Raw genomic sequence first — 15,645 nt, 5'->3', positions numbered from 1 at the left:
CTTCCAACCAGGGAGGAACCAGCATCTCTTATGTTTCACACATTGGCAGGTGGGTTCTTTACCACTAGCGCCATCTGGGAAGCCACAACTGACTTTGATGAATTCAAATTCGTGCATGGAACCCTGACAATACCAAAGTGTCTCTGTCTGAGAGTCTCCAACGCCAGGAGTAGTTTACAAAAGTAGTCTAAATTGGGGGCTTCTGTCCTTCTCACTAGGACCTTTTGCTGCTCTTCAAAGCCTACAGTGAAGTGAACGGAAAGGAGGAGCATAAGTAGAATGCGCAGCAATTCGTCTCAGATATCAGGTAGTCATAACCAAAGGTATTAAAGGAAGGCGTACATGTGAAAAGGCTGGTCCTTTCCTAGTAGTATGACTTAGGCAAGCTGCTTAATTTCTCTCAGCCTCCTTTTCATCAGGCATCAAAAAAACAAACACCCATTCAGGACATTTCCCAGTCCTGACCGCCGCGGGGCGGAGCGACAGGGAGGTGGCTAACCAGTCAGTCCCAGCGAGTGGAGGAGCCGGTCGAGGGACACGCCCCTCCGCCCTCCGCCCGCGTACTCCGATTGGTCCTCTTCGGAGGGGGCGGGGCCCGACTCGGGGCTCTCCTTGGTCCGGGTCGGCCGCCGCGTCCAGAACTCTCGCCGGGGTCACCATCATGGCGGGTTGTGCCTGCGGGTTCGTGCGCGCAGTGCTCGCCTTCCTGCTGGCGCCCGCGCTGGTGACTCTGCTGGTGGCACCGGCGCGAGGCCGGGGCGGCCGGGGCCATGGGGACTGGGGCGCCGCCGAGCTGCTGCCGCCGCTGCCGCCCCGGGAGAATGCGGCCCTCGTGGCCCGCTTCGTGACAAACGTCTGTGACTGGGGCGCACTGGCCACCATCTCCACGCAGGAGGGGGTGCGCGGCAGGCCCTTCGCCGACGTCTTATCGCTCAGCGACGGGCCCCCGGGCAAGGGCAGCGGCGTGCCCTACTTCTACCTGAGCCCGCTGCAGCAATCGGTGGTCAACGTGCAGGTGAGCCGGCGGGGCAGTGTGGCTCCGCGGGGCTGGAGCGCGCGCGAGCCTTTCGACTACCGCTTAAATTCCGCCTGGAAAGGAGAGCCGGCCTCATAGAGATGAGTTTGAACCCAGCCCAAACCTCTGGATCTTCTCTCCTGCGCTGGATAGGCGTGCATTACAGCTTTCCAATTGTTGGGCAACTAAATACCAAGAATTGCCCACACGTCCTTGCCACCGTGCCACGCACTTGGGGTGTATTCTTTACCAGCACCTGGAGGACTTCTCACCTGAGTCGTCTTGGGGCAGGGTGTCTCATTAACTGGGCTCTTATTGTTAGAAGTTATAGGCCTCAGGTGCACGCCACCCTCCCACGTAGGGAGCAGACCGGATTGGAGAACTAGGCCCTCACCCTTTATCCACCTTTTGGGGCAGAGCCAAGTTAACACCTCTCAGGTGGATTTCTGATGCTTCGAGTGGTATCACAACCTGGAAGACTAGAGCTATGCTGAGTACAGGGATGGAGCAAGATTTGGGGAAGTTTCCTTTTGACAAAAGATCCCTAGACTTGAGGTTAACATTGTTTATGGATTATATTGAAAGAAACTTGTATTTGATGAGGTACTTGCTGTGTGCCAGGATGACCTTTCCCTTCATCTTCCCCTCATCCTATCTTTTAATCACTCTTTGAGGTGACTGTTACCACTCTGGTTCTGCAGATAAAGAACTTGCCCTAAGCCCAGTGGCCGCACTGGAATTTCATGCCAGATCTATTGCCTTCAAAACGCAGGTCACGAACTGGTGGTTCATGAACTGAGTATGTCCCACAGATAGGTTTTCTTTGGCTCACGCAGAGTTCTGTTTTGTTTTTAATAAATTTGAATTAGTTACCAACATTCAAAAATGGAGCTTGCAATTAGAAGCCTGAATTTCTAACTTGTTGAAAAAGGGGAAGATCTATGACACTGGGAGCCTGCATTCTCTGAGCTAACCCTCCTTTAGTTAAGGTATATACATCCCTGCTCCCCCATTTTCTTATTCCCAGTCACCCACTCCACTCCCTTAGACATTTGCTCAGAGCAAGTTCATTTCTGTTTCATCAGTGATGGTCCATCTTGGCTGCAAATACAGTCACCTGGGAAGGTTTTTAAAGTGCAATTCCAAAGCATTTTAAAAAACACATTTTATTATAAAATAACCCCCCAAATCCCTCCTGATGCTTCTAATGTTGGGAAGGGGTGAGAACCACTGCTATACAGTATTATATTTAAACTTTTGCTGATATTATCTTCCTCATTTTAGGAATGAGTAAACTCACACTCAGAGGTGCAGACTCAATTGTGACTAGTCAGCTAATGGCTGTCAGGTGGAACTCAAGCCCAGGTCTTTGACATCTCTAGAATATGACATTTACCCAGATCCGTGATAGCAGTGAAAAGGCATGGCCACATCAACATCAGTCTGCCTGTGATTCTGTCAGTTAACCAGTCAGAGTTGGTTTCTGCTTTCCATTTTTTCTCCTCTTTCTAACCCATCTTCTTCCTGACTATTTCTATCCACCCTATCCACCGAAATAACATGAACGAAATACCACTCAGCATTGCCCTCTGCCCAGAAACCTTTAACAACATCTGGCAACATAGAGCTACGTAAAATTCACCTGGGTGTTTGTTAAAAATGCGAATACCTGGGCTGAGAATGGAACCAAGAAATCCACATTTTAACACGCTCTCCAGACAGGTGGTTCTTGGAAAGCCCTGACAGATGCCAGCCTATAAAATACAGTTTTGACTCCTTAGCTTGGAATTGAGGCACGCTCACTACCCACACCCTCTACCTCTCACTACTGTGTCCCTTACCCCTTCCCCTCAGCTTTCTTTCATGCAAATTGGGTTTTTACTACTCACAGTCTTGTCATATACTTTCCCCATTCTGTGTTTTTGCAGTTACAATGCCCTTTACCTTTAATACGGGCTTCCCTAGTAGCTCAGATGGTTAAGTGTCTGCCTACGATGTGGGAGACCCCGGTTCGATCCCTGGGTCGGGGAGATCCCCTGGAGACGGAAATGGCAACACACTCCAGTATTCTTGCCTGGGAAGTTCCATGGACTGAGAATCCTGGTAGGTTACAGTCCATGGGGTCACAAAGAGTTGGACACGACTGAGCGACTTCACTTCACTTTACCTTTAATACATCTTTTGACTTTTGTGCTGATTTTGACTATCTTACAAGGCTCCCTAGAGTTTCCGTATCGCTCCAGGCTGTGCTGGTATCTCCTTACACTGAACTTCAAATGTGCTTAACTATCATTCACTTGGCAGTGAGTTATGTGCTACCTTTTGACCTCTTCTGTGTCTTTGTTTTGCATTTTTAAACTTTGTTTATGTTTGACTTTTCAACCAGATTATAAACTCACAGAGAAGGGAAAGACCTTGTTTGAGTCTCCCTAGTGCCTTGCCTAATAGGTTTTGTTGACAGCAAATTTTTGGCCTGATAATTCCAAATAGATCTCTTTATGACTCACTGTTTTGATGGGTCACTGTGAGATGGCAAAATCCCACACACAAGGCATTTAAGGTTTAAAACACTAAATGTAGCATGTGAATTTTGCTGTAATCTGTCAACAATGCCTTTTATGAAGCTGATTTCTGAATAAGAAAGAATTAGGAATTTTGCTTATATCACATTTTTAATTTAAGAATTCTCTTACTGCTAGAACAGGAAAGAGCAACTTCTCCAATTTTGAAATCACATGATAGTTTCTGTTAGTATAAGATAACCAAGAAGCATGATTCAGCTACTTTCTTGCTTAAATTGTACAATTAGCTAGTTGAACTACTGTGGTATTTTTATGCATTAGTTTCACAGTAGTCTAATCCTTTAGCTCTTTCAGTGAAGGTTGGAGTTCAGCCTTGTATTTGGGTGATAATGTAGTTATAATTCCTCTGGTAAGTATGGGACAAATTAGGAGTCTAAGAAAAAGAGAAGTGTTTAACATTAATTCTTACCGAGTTAGTTACTTAAAATGCGAAACAACCTCCAACACACTTTTTTTGGAGAGAGGATAAAGATCAGTCTCTATCCACGTAGTAATTTTCCCAAGTGGAAGGTGGTATTTTCCAATTCACTGTTTCATGAAAGAACAGTCAAGTTCTGGGGACAATGTGTATGCAACTTGTGAAATTAATTACCTCTCCAGAGACAACATTTCACATGAGACGTCTTCATTTTATCTCTACAGGAGAATCCATATGCTACGTTGACCATGTCTTTGGCAGAGACTAGTTTCTGCAGGAAATATGGATTTGATCCCCAGAGTCCCCTCTGTGCTCACATAATACTATCAGGAACTGTTATCAAGGTAAATATCATTTAAGAACAGATACTGGCTTTAGAAGATCATCAACAGTGAAGGAAGACATATTTTGAGAATAAAATAAAATTTGTGATTGAGATACAGAGTTAGAATATATTCTAATATGTAAAGGAATTTCATAAAAACTAAAGGTTTTAATTGGTTACTTTCATGTAGGTGTTCAATAAGATATTGAACTATTCAATTGAGCAGATAGATGTTCAATAAGAAAAAGGAATTATTTTTTGAAGCTGAACAGATGTAACAGCTATTAAGCTCCTATATAAGGAACATCTGCTTAAAGTTCATACTCCTGACCATGTTGTACACTGTACAATATTTCCCATGTTTGGATTCCTTGTCTCCGTATTTAACAGTGGCTTAGAGCAGAAAGCAGATTAAGTATATTAAAAGGGGAGTATGCGCAAAATCAATACATGTGAATCCCTTTCATTCCTATATACTAAAAATGAAAAATCAGAAAGAGAAATTAAGGAATCAATCCCAATCACCATTGCAACAAAAAAGAATAAAATACCTAGGAATAAACCTACTTAAGGAGAGAAAAGAGCCATATACAGAAAACTATAAGATAGTTGAAAGAAATCAAAGATGACATAAACAGATGGAGAGATATGTCAAGTTCTTGGATCAAAAGAATCAATATTGTGAAAATGACTAAGCAATCTATAGATACAGTGCAATCCCAATCAAATTACCAGTGACATTTTTCATAGAACTAGAATAAAAAAATTTCACAATTTGTATAGAAATGCAAAAGACCATGAATAGCCAAAGCAGTCTTGAGAAAGAAGAATGGAGCTGGAGGAATCAACCTTCCTGACTTCAGACTATACTACAAAGCCACAGTCATCAAGACAGTATGGTACTGCCACAAAAACAGAAATATAGACCAATGGAAAAAGATAGCCCAGAGATAAGCCTACATGTCTATGGGCACCTTATCTTTGACAAAGGAGGCAGAATTATATAATGGAAAAAAGATCGTCTCTTCAAGAAGTGGTGCTGGAAAAACTGGACAGCTACATGAAAAAGAATGAAATTAGAACACTTCCTAACACCATACTCAAAGATAAACTCAAAATGGATTAAAGATGATCAGAAACCATAAAACTCTTAGAGGAAGACATAGGCAGAACACTCCTTGATATAAATCACAGCAAAATCCTCTATGACCATCTCCTAGAGTAATGGAAATAAAAACAAGAATGGACAAATGGAATCTAGTTAAACTTAAAAGCTTTTGCACAGCAAAAGAAACCATGGACAAGATGAAAAGACAACCATCAGAATGGGAGAAAACAATTGCAAATGAAGCAACTGACAAAGGATTACTCTCCAGAATACACAAGCAGTTCATGCAGCTCAACAACAGAAAAACAAAAAACCCAATTAAAAAAATAGGCAGAAGACCTAAACAGACATTTCTCCAAAGAAGACATCCAGATGACTAATAAACACATGAAAAAATGCTCAACGTTGCTTATTATTAGAGAAATGCAAATCAAAACTATAATGAGGTATGATCTCACACCAATCAGAATGACCATCATCAAAAAATCTACAAACAATAAATGCTAGAGAGGATTTGGAAAAAAGGGAACCCTTTTGCATTGTTGGTGGGAATGTAGACTGGTAACAGCCACTGTGGAGAACAGTATGGAGATTTCTTTAAAAACTAGGAATAAAACTATCATACCATCCAACAATTCCACTACTGGCCATATACCCTAAGAAAACTATAATTGGAAAAGACACACGTACCCCAGTGTTTATTGTAGCACTATTTACAATAGCCAGGACATGGAAGCAACCTCGATGTCCCTTGATAGATGAAAGGATAAAGAAGATGTGTACATATAAACAATGGAATATTAGTCATAAAAAGGAATGAATTTGAGTCAGTTCTAGTGAGGTGTATGAACCTAGAGCCTGTAATACAGAGTGAAGTAAGTCAGAGAAAAATGTTGTGTATTAATGCATATAAATATGGAATCTAGAAAAATGGTACTGGCGAACCTATTTGCAGGGCAGGAATAGAGACGCAGACATAGAGAACGGGCTTGTGGACATAGAGGGGGAAGTAGAGGGCGGGATGAATTGAGAGAGTAGCACTGAGATACATATATTACCACGTGTAAAACAGCTAATGGGAAGTCGCTGGACAGCCCGATGCTCTGTGACAACCTAGCAGGTGGGGTGGAGCTTCATGAGGGAGGGGGGATATGTGTGCCTGTGGCTGATTCATGTTCATCTGTGGCAGAACACAGTACAACATTGTAAAGCAATTAATCCTCTAATTAAAAATAAACTTTAAAAATTGAAGACAAGGGAGAGTATCTATATTAAATACTAGAAGTGAATTTAGATAGTTGGGGGTGAGTGCTAAAGAGGTTAAATAAAACAGTGGGAAGGGCAAAGGGCAAGGTGTTGTGAGGACTGATCTGATTGCTAAGCCAGTAGGCAGACTTCTTGACCTTGTCAATCATGAATACCTCAGATAGGTTTTAATCATGGTCTCAAAATTCTATGTGGCTGTGTTTCTGGAGCTGAGTGTTCTTCAATGGTCAGAGACAGGGGGAGGGTCAGCAGATGCACTTGAGTTCCATTGTGCTTCTTCTAAAGACTTATATCCTTTATGTGCACCCATCTATGTGTTTAATATATGCATGTTGTGGGATAAAAGTGCTAATGTTACACAGTGTAACTACCAGCAATATTTTATTATAGTACTTTTTGCCAATTACTCTGACAGCTCGAAATTGCTATTTCACAATGAACAGTGGTACTCATGGTGGTTTCCCACTTCATTATAGTATATATCATCACTAACATTTGAAATCTCCATTGTTCTCTGCATTTCTTGAAGCTTCATTTACTGCCTCTTGATGGCTTAAGATCAAGATTTGTAGTAGATGTTAAAAGTGCTCAGCACAAAGGGAAAAAAAAGGCGAGAAAAAATTACTACTGTGTGTAGTGATGAACGTTAACTAAACTTGTGATTATTTTGCAGGGTATGCATATATCAAATCTTTATATTGTATACACCTAAAACTAATACAGAGTTATATTTCAATTATTGATCAATAATTAATTTTAGAAATAAAAATTTTAAAAATCAGGATTTATAACTAAATAATCTCTTTAGGGTTTGTGGAATGTTAGAATCACACATTCTTTTATTTATTTATTTATTTTTTGCAGTGGGTTTTGCCATACATTGATATGAATCAGCCATGGAGTTACATGTATTCCCCATCCCGATCCCCCCTCCCACCTCCCTCTCCACCTGATTCCTCTGGGTCCTCCCAGTGCACCAGGCTTGAGCACTCGTCTCATGCATCTCACCTGGGCTAGTGATCTGTTTCACCATAGATAATATACATGCTGTTCTTTCAAAACATCCCACCCTCACCTTCTCCCACAGAGTTCAAAAGTCTGTTCTGTACTTCTGTGTCTCTTTTTCTGTTTTGCATATAGGGTTATCATTACCATCTTTCTAAATTCCATATATATGTGTTAGTATGCTGTAATGTTCTTTATCTTTCTGGCTTACTTCACTCTGTATAATGGGCTCCAGTTTCATCTACCTCATTAGAACTGATTCAAATGAGTTCTTTTTATTGCCTGAGTAATATTCCTTGGTGTATATGTACCACAGCTTCCTTATCCATTCGTCTGCTGATGGGCATCTAGGCTGCTTCCATGTCCTGGCTATTATAAACAGTGCTGTGATGAACATTGGGGTGCACGTGTCTCTTTCAGATCTCGTTTCCTCAGTGTGTATGGCCAGGAGTGGGATTGCTGGGTCATATGGCAGTTCTATTTCCAGTTTTTTAAGAAATCTCCACACTGTTCTCCATAGTGGCTGTACTAGTTTGCATTCCCACCAGCAGTGTAAGAGGGTTCCCTTTTCTCCACACCCTCTCCAGCATTTATTGCTTGTAGACTTTTGGTTAGCAGCCATTCTGACTGGCGTGTAATGGTACCTCATTGTGGTTTTAATTTGCATTTCTCTGATAATGAGTGATGTTGAGCATCTTTTCATGTGTTTGTTAGCCATCTGTATGTCTTCTTTGGAGAAATGTCTGTTTAGTTCTTTGGCCCATTTTTTGATTGGGTCATTTATTTTTCTGGAATTGAGCTGCAGGAGTTGCTTGTATATTTTTGAGATTAGTCCTTTGTCTGTTGCTTCATTTGCTATTATTTTCTCCCAATCTGAGGACTGTCTTTTCACCTTACTTATAGTTTCTTTTGTTGTGCAAAAGCTTTTAAGTTTCATTAGGTCCCATTTGTTTATTTTTGCTTTTATTTCCAATATTCTGGGAGGTAGAATCACACATTCTTAACAGCCAAGAAAGCAAAATGTCATTGCTATGAGTAGGTTTATTTTATATATATCTTTTAGGTGAGTGAAACAGAAATGGACATTGCAAAGAATTCATTATTCATTCGACACCCTGAGATGAAAACCTGGCCATCCAGCCATAATTGGTTCTTCGCTAAGTTGAATATAACCAATATTTGGGTCCTGGACTACTTTGGTGGACCAAAAATAGTGACACCTGCAGAATATTATAATGCTACTTTTCAGTAAGTATTTACACATCTTCCATCTTTCTAATATTGCAGCCCTTATCAGTGGTCCTCAATCTTCTAAAGCAAAAAAGTCTTAACCATTTCATGTATCATAGATCATTTTGGCAAGCTGGTAAGGCCTGTGACTACCCTAGGAATAATATTTTTAATACATAAAGTATATAAGATTACAAAAGAAACCAACTATATGGAAATACATTTATAAAAATATTTTACAAAATGTGGGGTATGTAAAATATGGGATATATAGTAATATGTTGGCTTTTTAATGAATACATTAAATAGTAGGTTCCAGTAGAGAGTCCATAACCTTCCTGTACTTTCAGAGTAGTGAGAACTGAATATTTTAAGACATTGGCAGCAACAGTGCCGTGATATGAAAGTATCTATAATTCCTATATTTCTGTCAGTGGCCATCACAGATACACTGTCACCTCTTAGTTTATTGCCTACATTCATCAGTAAAAAGAATAATACATTTCAATTAGAGCTTAATGAAAATGAAAACCTCTTTCCATCCCAGTTTCTTCCCCATCACAGACACCCTGAACTCTATCTACAAACTAGGACACCAGGTGGAGGCTCTTTTTTTTTTTTACCCCTGCGCCCCATGACTTGCAGTATCTTAGTTCCCTGATCAGGGTTTGAACCTGGGCCACAACAGAGAAAGAGCTGAGTCCTAACCACTGGGCTGCCAGGGAATTCCCAAGACCCTGTCTTAGGTCTGTGCTTGTGGAGGCTAGTTCTGACCCATGATGGCATTTTCTCACGAGAATCAGACCTGGCACTTGACCCAAGGTGAAGGATTCACATGCCGGCTGAGCATGTGATCCAGATCCGCAGACCCTGGTCCTCTAGTGCCTGTGGGAGTGTGCGGTCCATCCTGCCAGGAAATGGACACTTGGAGGGAAGGAGCGATCGGAGAGAATGAAAGAGAAGAACATAGCCTGAAGATGGGGAAGGGACAGGACAGAAGGGTGTGATCAAGGTTTTTGAAATTAGTTTAGGGCTCAAATGAAGGAATACAGGGGACTGGTACTTTTCCCAGGCGACACGGGTCACGCTGGCCTGTCTGGCAGCCTCAAGGCCTCACGGATGGTGATGACAGTAAGAGCAGCAGCAGTAGCGTTTGTTGGGCATTGTGGGCTGTGCTTACTGGTGGCTTCCCATGTCTGAACTCACTGAACTCTCTCTCACCGCGGTCCTATGAGTTAGGTAGTCTTTTTTTCTTTGTTTTTTTTTCTGATGGAGAGCTGATGCACAAAGAAGTCAGAAACTTGCTTAAAGTTTTAGGAAGCAATAATGCTGGGATTCAAAGCCTAGCATTCTAGCTCTAGAACCTCCACCTTGTTTCTAACCAGGAGGTTTTGCTGCCCCTCTGGTTACATCCCTGGCTGCTGAAAGTGAAAGTGAAGTCGCTCAGTCGTGTCTGACTCTTTGTGATCCCACGGACTGTAGCCTACCAGGCTCCTCCGTCCATGGGATTTTCCAGGCAAGAGTACTGGAGTGGGGTGCCATTGCCTTCTCCAAACTGGCAGCTGACCAGGCTCCAACTCTAGTGTAATTTAAACACTTTCTGCTTGCAACAGACTGGCTGCTATTTGTGGAGATGAGAGTGTCCATGCTAAGCTAGACTTTGTAGGTTGCAGCTCAGGTTTGAGCTTAAATTCTCAGCATTCATGTATTCTGCCTTATTATATTATATAACAGTTCTATTGGTGAATCATTGCCTTTCCATCATGACTGTAAATCTCTTCACAGCAAAACTCAGGTTTTAGTTTTGGTTTTTCATCCCAAACTTAACCTAGGAGAGTGCATGGCACAGAGTAGGTGTTTACTAAATACTGACTACTTGTCAGGCTGATCCTTTGAGACAATGATTCTTGATTATGTTGTTTGAATAAGAAAAGTGAAAGTGAAGTCGCTCAGTCCTGTCCGACTCTTTGCGACTGTGGACTGTAGCCCACCAGGCTCCTCCGTCCATGGGATTCTCCCGGCAAGAGTACTGGAGTGGGTTGCCATTTCCTTCTCCAGGGGATCTTCCCGACCCAGGGATCGAACCCAGGTCTCCCGCATTGCAGGCAGATGCTTTAACCTCTGAGCCACCAGGGAAGCCCCCTGTTTGAATAAAGAATCTAACAACAACAAAGAAGAATCAGTCATGGCATTTATTCTGCTGTTGTGCCTGCAAGAGAAGAGGTCCAGGCCAGCGATTGTGTTCTGGACCTGAAAAGCCATCTTTTCAGGAAGGAAGACAGAGGTAGCAATTATAACATTATGGCTGGGCAACAGATTATCAAGAAGGACGGTCAGTAAGATGACAGGCCCACTCTTCAAGGTTAAAGTTCACTTTTACAGGATGTGACAGTCTCTGAAGTACAGTTATCTTTGTCTAAATAACATGCCTGAGGGCTATGTTTGCTTTAATAACAAAGGAAAACTGGAAAAGAAAACCCATAAGTCTGCACATTGAAGAAGTCAATTAAAAAGATAAATTTGAGGTTTCTACTGTATTAACATAGATGAATGGGCCTTTTCTACAGCTTGGAGATAAGAGGGAGCATTTTTTCCTGTCCTGTGGGAGGAGGGCAGAAGACTAGCCCAGGGTGTGACCCCTCCTGAGACAGGATGCAAGAATCCTAGGAATGGGCAGTGCCTTGAATGTGACCTGGAATAGATGCTTCTGACTCCTACCCATTTCAGAGTCCAGGAGTGGGTCCCCCACCATTCCACCCACCAGGTTTGCCATCAGGACTGTTTAATAGTCCAAGAGAGTGTACAGTAGTCCTTGTCTTGCTAGACTCACATTGAATGGAAGGTGGTAATGTTTACCAGAAGTATGTATAGAAGTGCTTGGGTAAGCAGTTCTTCTCATAAGTATCAGCAATTGCCTCCTCTCACTGTTAAGTCTGAGCAGCAGGCCTCTGGGGTACCCAAAGACGGAGGTAATGAGAGGTCAGTGGATTGCAACTTGCCCGCTCTCCCTTACCTGGAGATAGATTTCCTGATGGCCGTGGTCAGGGCCACAATAGGAAAATGGGTCAAGGTCACCTCCCTGGCTGAGTGCTGGATGACTGCTGCTCTTTTACTCTAATGTTGGGGACCCCTTCTGCTCTCATTTGTCTTTTAACTCTTCCAATATTCTCGAATGCGATGATCACAGTAGCCACAGCTGCTGACCAGTGTTTTGTCCCGGCCGTGCTTGCTAAAGTGTATCAGCGTCATATTTGGAGAGGTGGGATGAGAGCTGAGAGGAAGACCCTAGGCCTGACCCTAAACCAGGACTCATTTTAGTAATGAATTTTTTGCATTTTAGCAAACCCAGATTTTTCTTTACTACACTAAGTGCCCAAAATTAACTTGAGATCTTAAAACTTTTAGATCAGAAGTGTCTCTAGCCCTTCCCAAGAATGAGTTAACTTCTGATTTGTCAACTCAGTTGAATGAAATAGTTTTTCTTCCTCTCTCTTCCCCTCTCTAGGTGAAGCAGCATATGGCGAATTTAACCTCATGCGTGAAATTTCTTAGGATGTTTCACACTGATTTGAAGCACTTATTGTTTTTCTATGGGAAGTTTGCCAGAAGATTAGCCAGTTTTCTTTCTTTGCTTGCTTGCTAACAGAATTGAGTTGGATTATTACTGGATTTCTTGGAAGATGAGATTGTTGGAGATATATATATATATATATATATTTTTTTTTAAATATTTTGAAGCCATTTTCATAGAGAGGTGTCTTTCTTTATGATCAACGTTTTATTCCATTAATTCCAAATAGTTTGCCAACAGTGCTCCTTGAAGAGGAACAGTTACCAGTTTTAGATTGACCATTGGTATTTGAAAGTACTCAAGTATGTGTTCTTAATTCCTGAAATCCACTGTGCTGGGGAGAGGGTCACGCCCCCACAGCTGCTGCCTGAGTCTGTATTAAGGGCTTCTATTACAATACACCTGAATAAATCTTGCCAAGACAAACAAACAATGATGAAACACAAATGGAGCATCCCACTCATGGTCCACTTATGTTTGACAGTCCTGGGTGTTGTTAATCCAGCACAAGGCAAAACTATCTCTTAAACAGAACTTAAAAAAACAAAAACAAAAAATTCTTCAAGTCTAAATTGATAAATATCTAGAACAAAGGATCATAAAACTTCCTTAATCTGACTTAATAAAGGAAGTTCATAAAATTTTCTGAATTTGACTTCCTCAGCTAAGTGGACACTGTGTGATTAGTTTCTTCCTCTCAAAATACATACACACAAGCACACTTTTTTTTTTTTTGGTCCCAAAAGGGGATTATGAAAGAAAAAAGAAAGGGGGGTATTTTATGTGTAGGTTATTTCTGGTGTTCTTTTATAACATTTCTTAACGTCAACCCAGACATGAACCAGGTTCAACCAGAGCCAAAATCCATCTTCCAACTCTCTCAATAATGGCCTAAGCCTTTTTCAACTTCTTCAAATGTCTAAGTGGCTTCTAATGCTGTTACTGCTTAAATCAGGTCATCAGAGGGAGGGCAACACGATTTTAAAAAATCACATTTCTTCAGAAGGGAAGAAATTGTGTTTTTATTACCTATATACATGATTTTAGAAGACTTTATGAGATCCTTTATAAAAGGTGTGTCTGGAATCAAGCAACTGGATCCTTAAATGGCTAAGAGAAAGGAAGTTGAATATGAGTTTGAAACTACAAAATGAACTTACCTGAAATCCAGCAAACAGCTTCTCTTTAAGAAAAATGATGTGTCTTAAACTTGGTGGAGGAGGTTTCTTACTCAAAGCATTAATAATAAAAAGCATTATTTTCATGAAATGTGTTGTATTTATTTTCTTACAAAGAGATGGTAATATTTATTGCACTTTTTTTCATTGTCCACTGCTGAAATCCTTTTGTGTTTTTATTTTAGCAGGTTGTTATATTAACTTCTGGCTGATTTAAAGCTTAAAGTGAATAACTTGACCCTTTCCTATTAGTAAATGGTTCATTATGTCTTAAAATTTGGAGGCTTACCAGAATGCAGTCTTTGTCAAGGGTCTTTCCTCAGGGCCTTGGGTGCCAAGGTAACTTGTGATAGAATTAAATTGAGAATGTCTATCTGTATTTCTCCCTTTACTCAGTAATTGTGAGTTTTCTCTTCATTATTTGGTACCATGTAAAAATACCTGTATTCAAGTAAGATCCAATTATCACAGAGGAGAGTCAACCACTTTTTACACTGAAGATGCTGTGGCTTCCTTTTTAATTGAATGTGCAAATTAAGTCCCCATTATGTTCTGATTGATCACCAGGGGGCACTGTGGACCACTTTTTGTGCAGATGCTGGTCTTTTGAACAGTAATCTTCCACATGCTTACCCAAATGGCTCAGTGGCAAAAAAAATCTGCCTGTAATGCAGGAGACACAGGTTCAATCCCTGGGTCAGGAAGATACCCTGGAGAAGGAATGGCAACCCACTGTCCTGTCCCACTCTAGTATTCTTCCCTGGGAAATTCCATGGACAGAAGAGCCTGGCAGACTATACAGTCCATGGGGTCGCAAAAGTCGGACATGACTTAGCGACCAAACAACAATAATTTCCCGCTTATACATAGGGATCTTTTCCAAGACTGTCCCCAGCCCTTGCAGATACCTGAAACCCAGGATGATACCAAACCTATATGTACTATGTTCTTTTCCTATACATACACACGATAAAGTTTATTTTATAAAGCATGGGGTCGCAAACACACGACTGGGTGACTGAACTGAACTGAAAGACTATACGAATTACCAACATTGCCCTAGGTAAAATAAGGGTAACTTGAACACAAGCACTGTGATATCAAGACCACTACTACTGACAGGTACATAGAGCGTCAATTCGCTGGGCAAGGGGATGATTCATGGTGTGAGATTTCATCACGCTTCTCAACATAGCACACACAAAATGTACGAATTGTTTATTGCTGGAATTTTTCTTTTAATATTTTTGGACTGAGGTTGGCCACTGGTAACTGAAACTGCAGAAAGCAAACCCGTGGATGAGAGGGGACTGTGGTACAGCAGAGCTGATGGAGTCCACTGTGGGCTGGGGTGGGATGGATGACCTCGGTAAGATGACCCTGGAGTGAAAGTAGCCCAGCAGAGCCAAGGGGAGAAGCTGAGGCCTGGTCTGTGCTGCTGCTGCTGACTGTCGTGGATTTACCCCTCCCTGTCACACGCTTCGTTACCTGCTGCAGAACTGGGGCAGAACCCTGACCCGAAGGAGAGAGGGGCTGAGTGTTTTGGACTCGGACTGGCTTTGGCCCAGAAAGCAAGGCAGGCCCTGATGGAGAAAAGAGAAAACTGGAAGCAGGGAGATGGAGTGGCTGAAGAACCTGAGTTTCTAAGCCAGGGGCTGTGCCTGGTGACATCATCTTGGCCTTGGGTTTGTCCTCACCAGGTCAAAGTCGTGTATCTTTACTAGACTGTGGCCAATAGTCAGGGTTCATTCTGTCTTTTAGTCCAGCTTTAGATTCCTTTCAAGTATAAGGTGGAGTGCGGACCTTTATGACTTGAGGTTCAGCTCCATGAGATCAATGCATACATATTCTGACTGGAGGTTGTTCATGTCACATTTTCCTTCTTAGTAATAGTCAGACTGAAGATCACAAAATCGTTGAAAAGGAGACTCTACTTTCCTGTAGTGG

The 15,645-nt window shown here is 41.8% G+C and overlaps 1 protein-coding gene across 2 annotated transcripts; it reads left to right on the top strand.

Moving 5' to 3' along the window:
- Positions 1-605: 605 nt before the first annotated feature.
- CREG1 (cellular repressor of E1A stimulated genes 1) lies at positions 606-13,789 on the top strand. 2 transcript variants are annotated; one of them, XM_065946295.1, is made up of 4 exons: positions 608-1,015; positions 4,240-4,359; positions 8,783-8,967; positions 12,455-13,789. In XM_065946295.1, exons 1-4 carry the CDS (start codon positions 662-664, stop codon positions 12,456-12,458), a joined length of 663 nt encoding a protein of 220 aa, XP_065802367.1. In that variant the 5' UTR covers positions 608-661; the 3' UTR covers positions 12,459-13,789. The 2 variants fall into 2 exon arrangements, with proteins under 2 accessions (XP_065802377.1, XP_065802367.1); XM_065946305.1 differs by lacking the exon at positions 12,455-13,789 and having other exon boundaries at positions 606-1,015; positions 8,783-8,971.
- Positions 13,790-15,645: the final 1,856 nt, after the last annotated feature.

The sequence above is a fragment of the Muntiacus reevesi genome, chromosome 1 (assembly GCF_963930625.1).
Source record: "Muntiacus reevesi chromosome 1, mMunRee1.1, whole genome shotgun sequence".
Lineage (NCBI taxonomy): Eukaryota > Metazoa > Chordata > Mammalia > Artiodactyla > Cervidae > Muntiacus > Muntiacus reevesi.
This window is presented reverse-complemented; position numbering and strand designations above follow the sequence as displayed.

Coding starts and splice junctions, on each gene's coding strand:
- CREG1 (XM_065946295.1), top strand. CDS start 662: ATGGCGGGTTGTGCCTGCGGGTTCGTGCGCGCAGTGCTCGCCTTCCTG. Junction 1,016..4,239: donor AATCGGTGGTCAACGTGCAG/GTGAGCCGGCGG, acceptor TTATCTCTACAG/GAGAATCCATATGCTACGTT. Junction 4,360..8,782: donor TATCAGGAACTGTTATCAAG/GTAAATATCATT, acceptor TATATCTTTTAG/GTGAGTGAAACAGAAATGGA.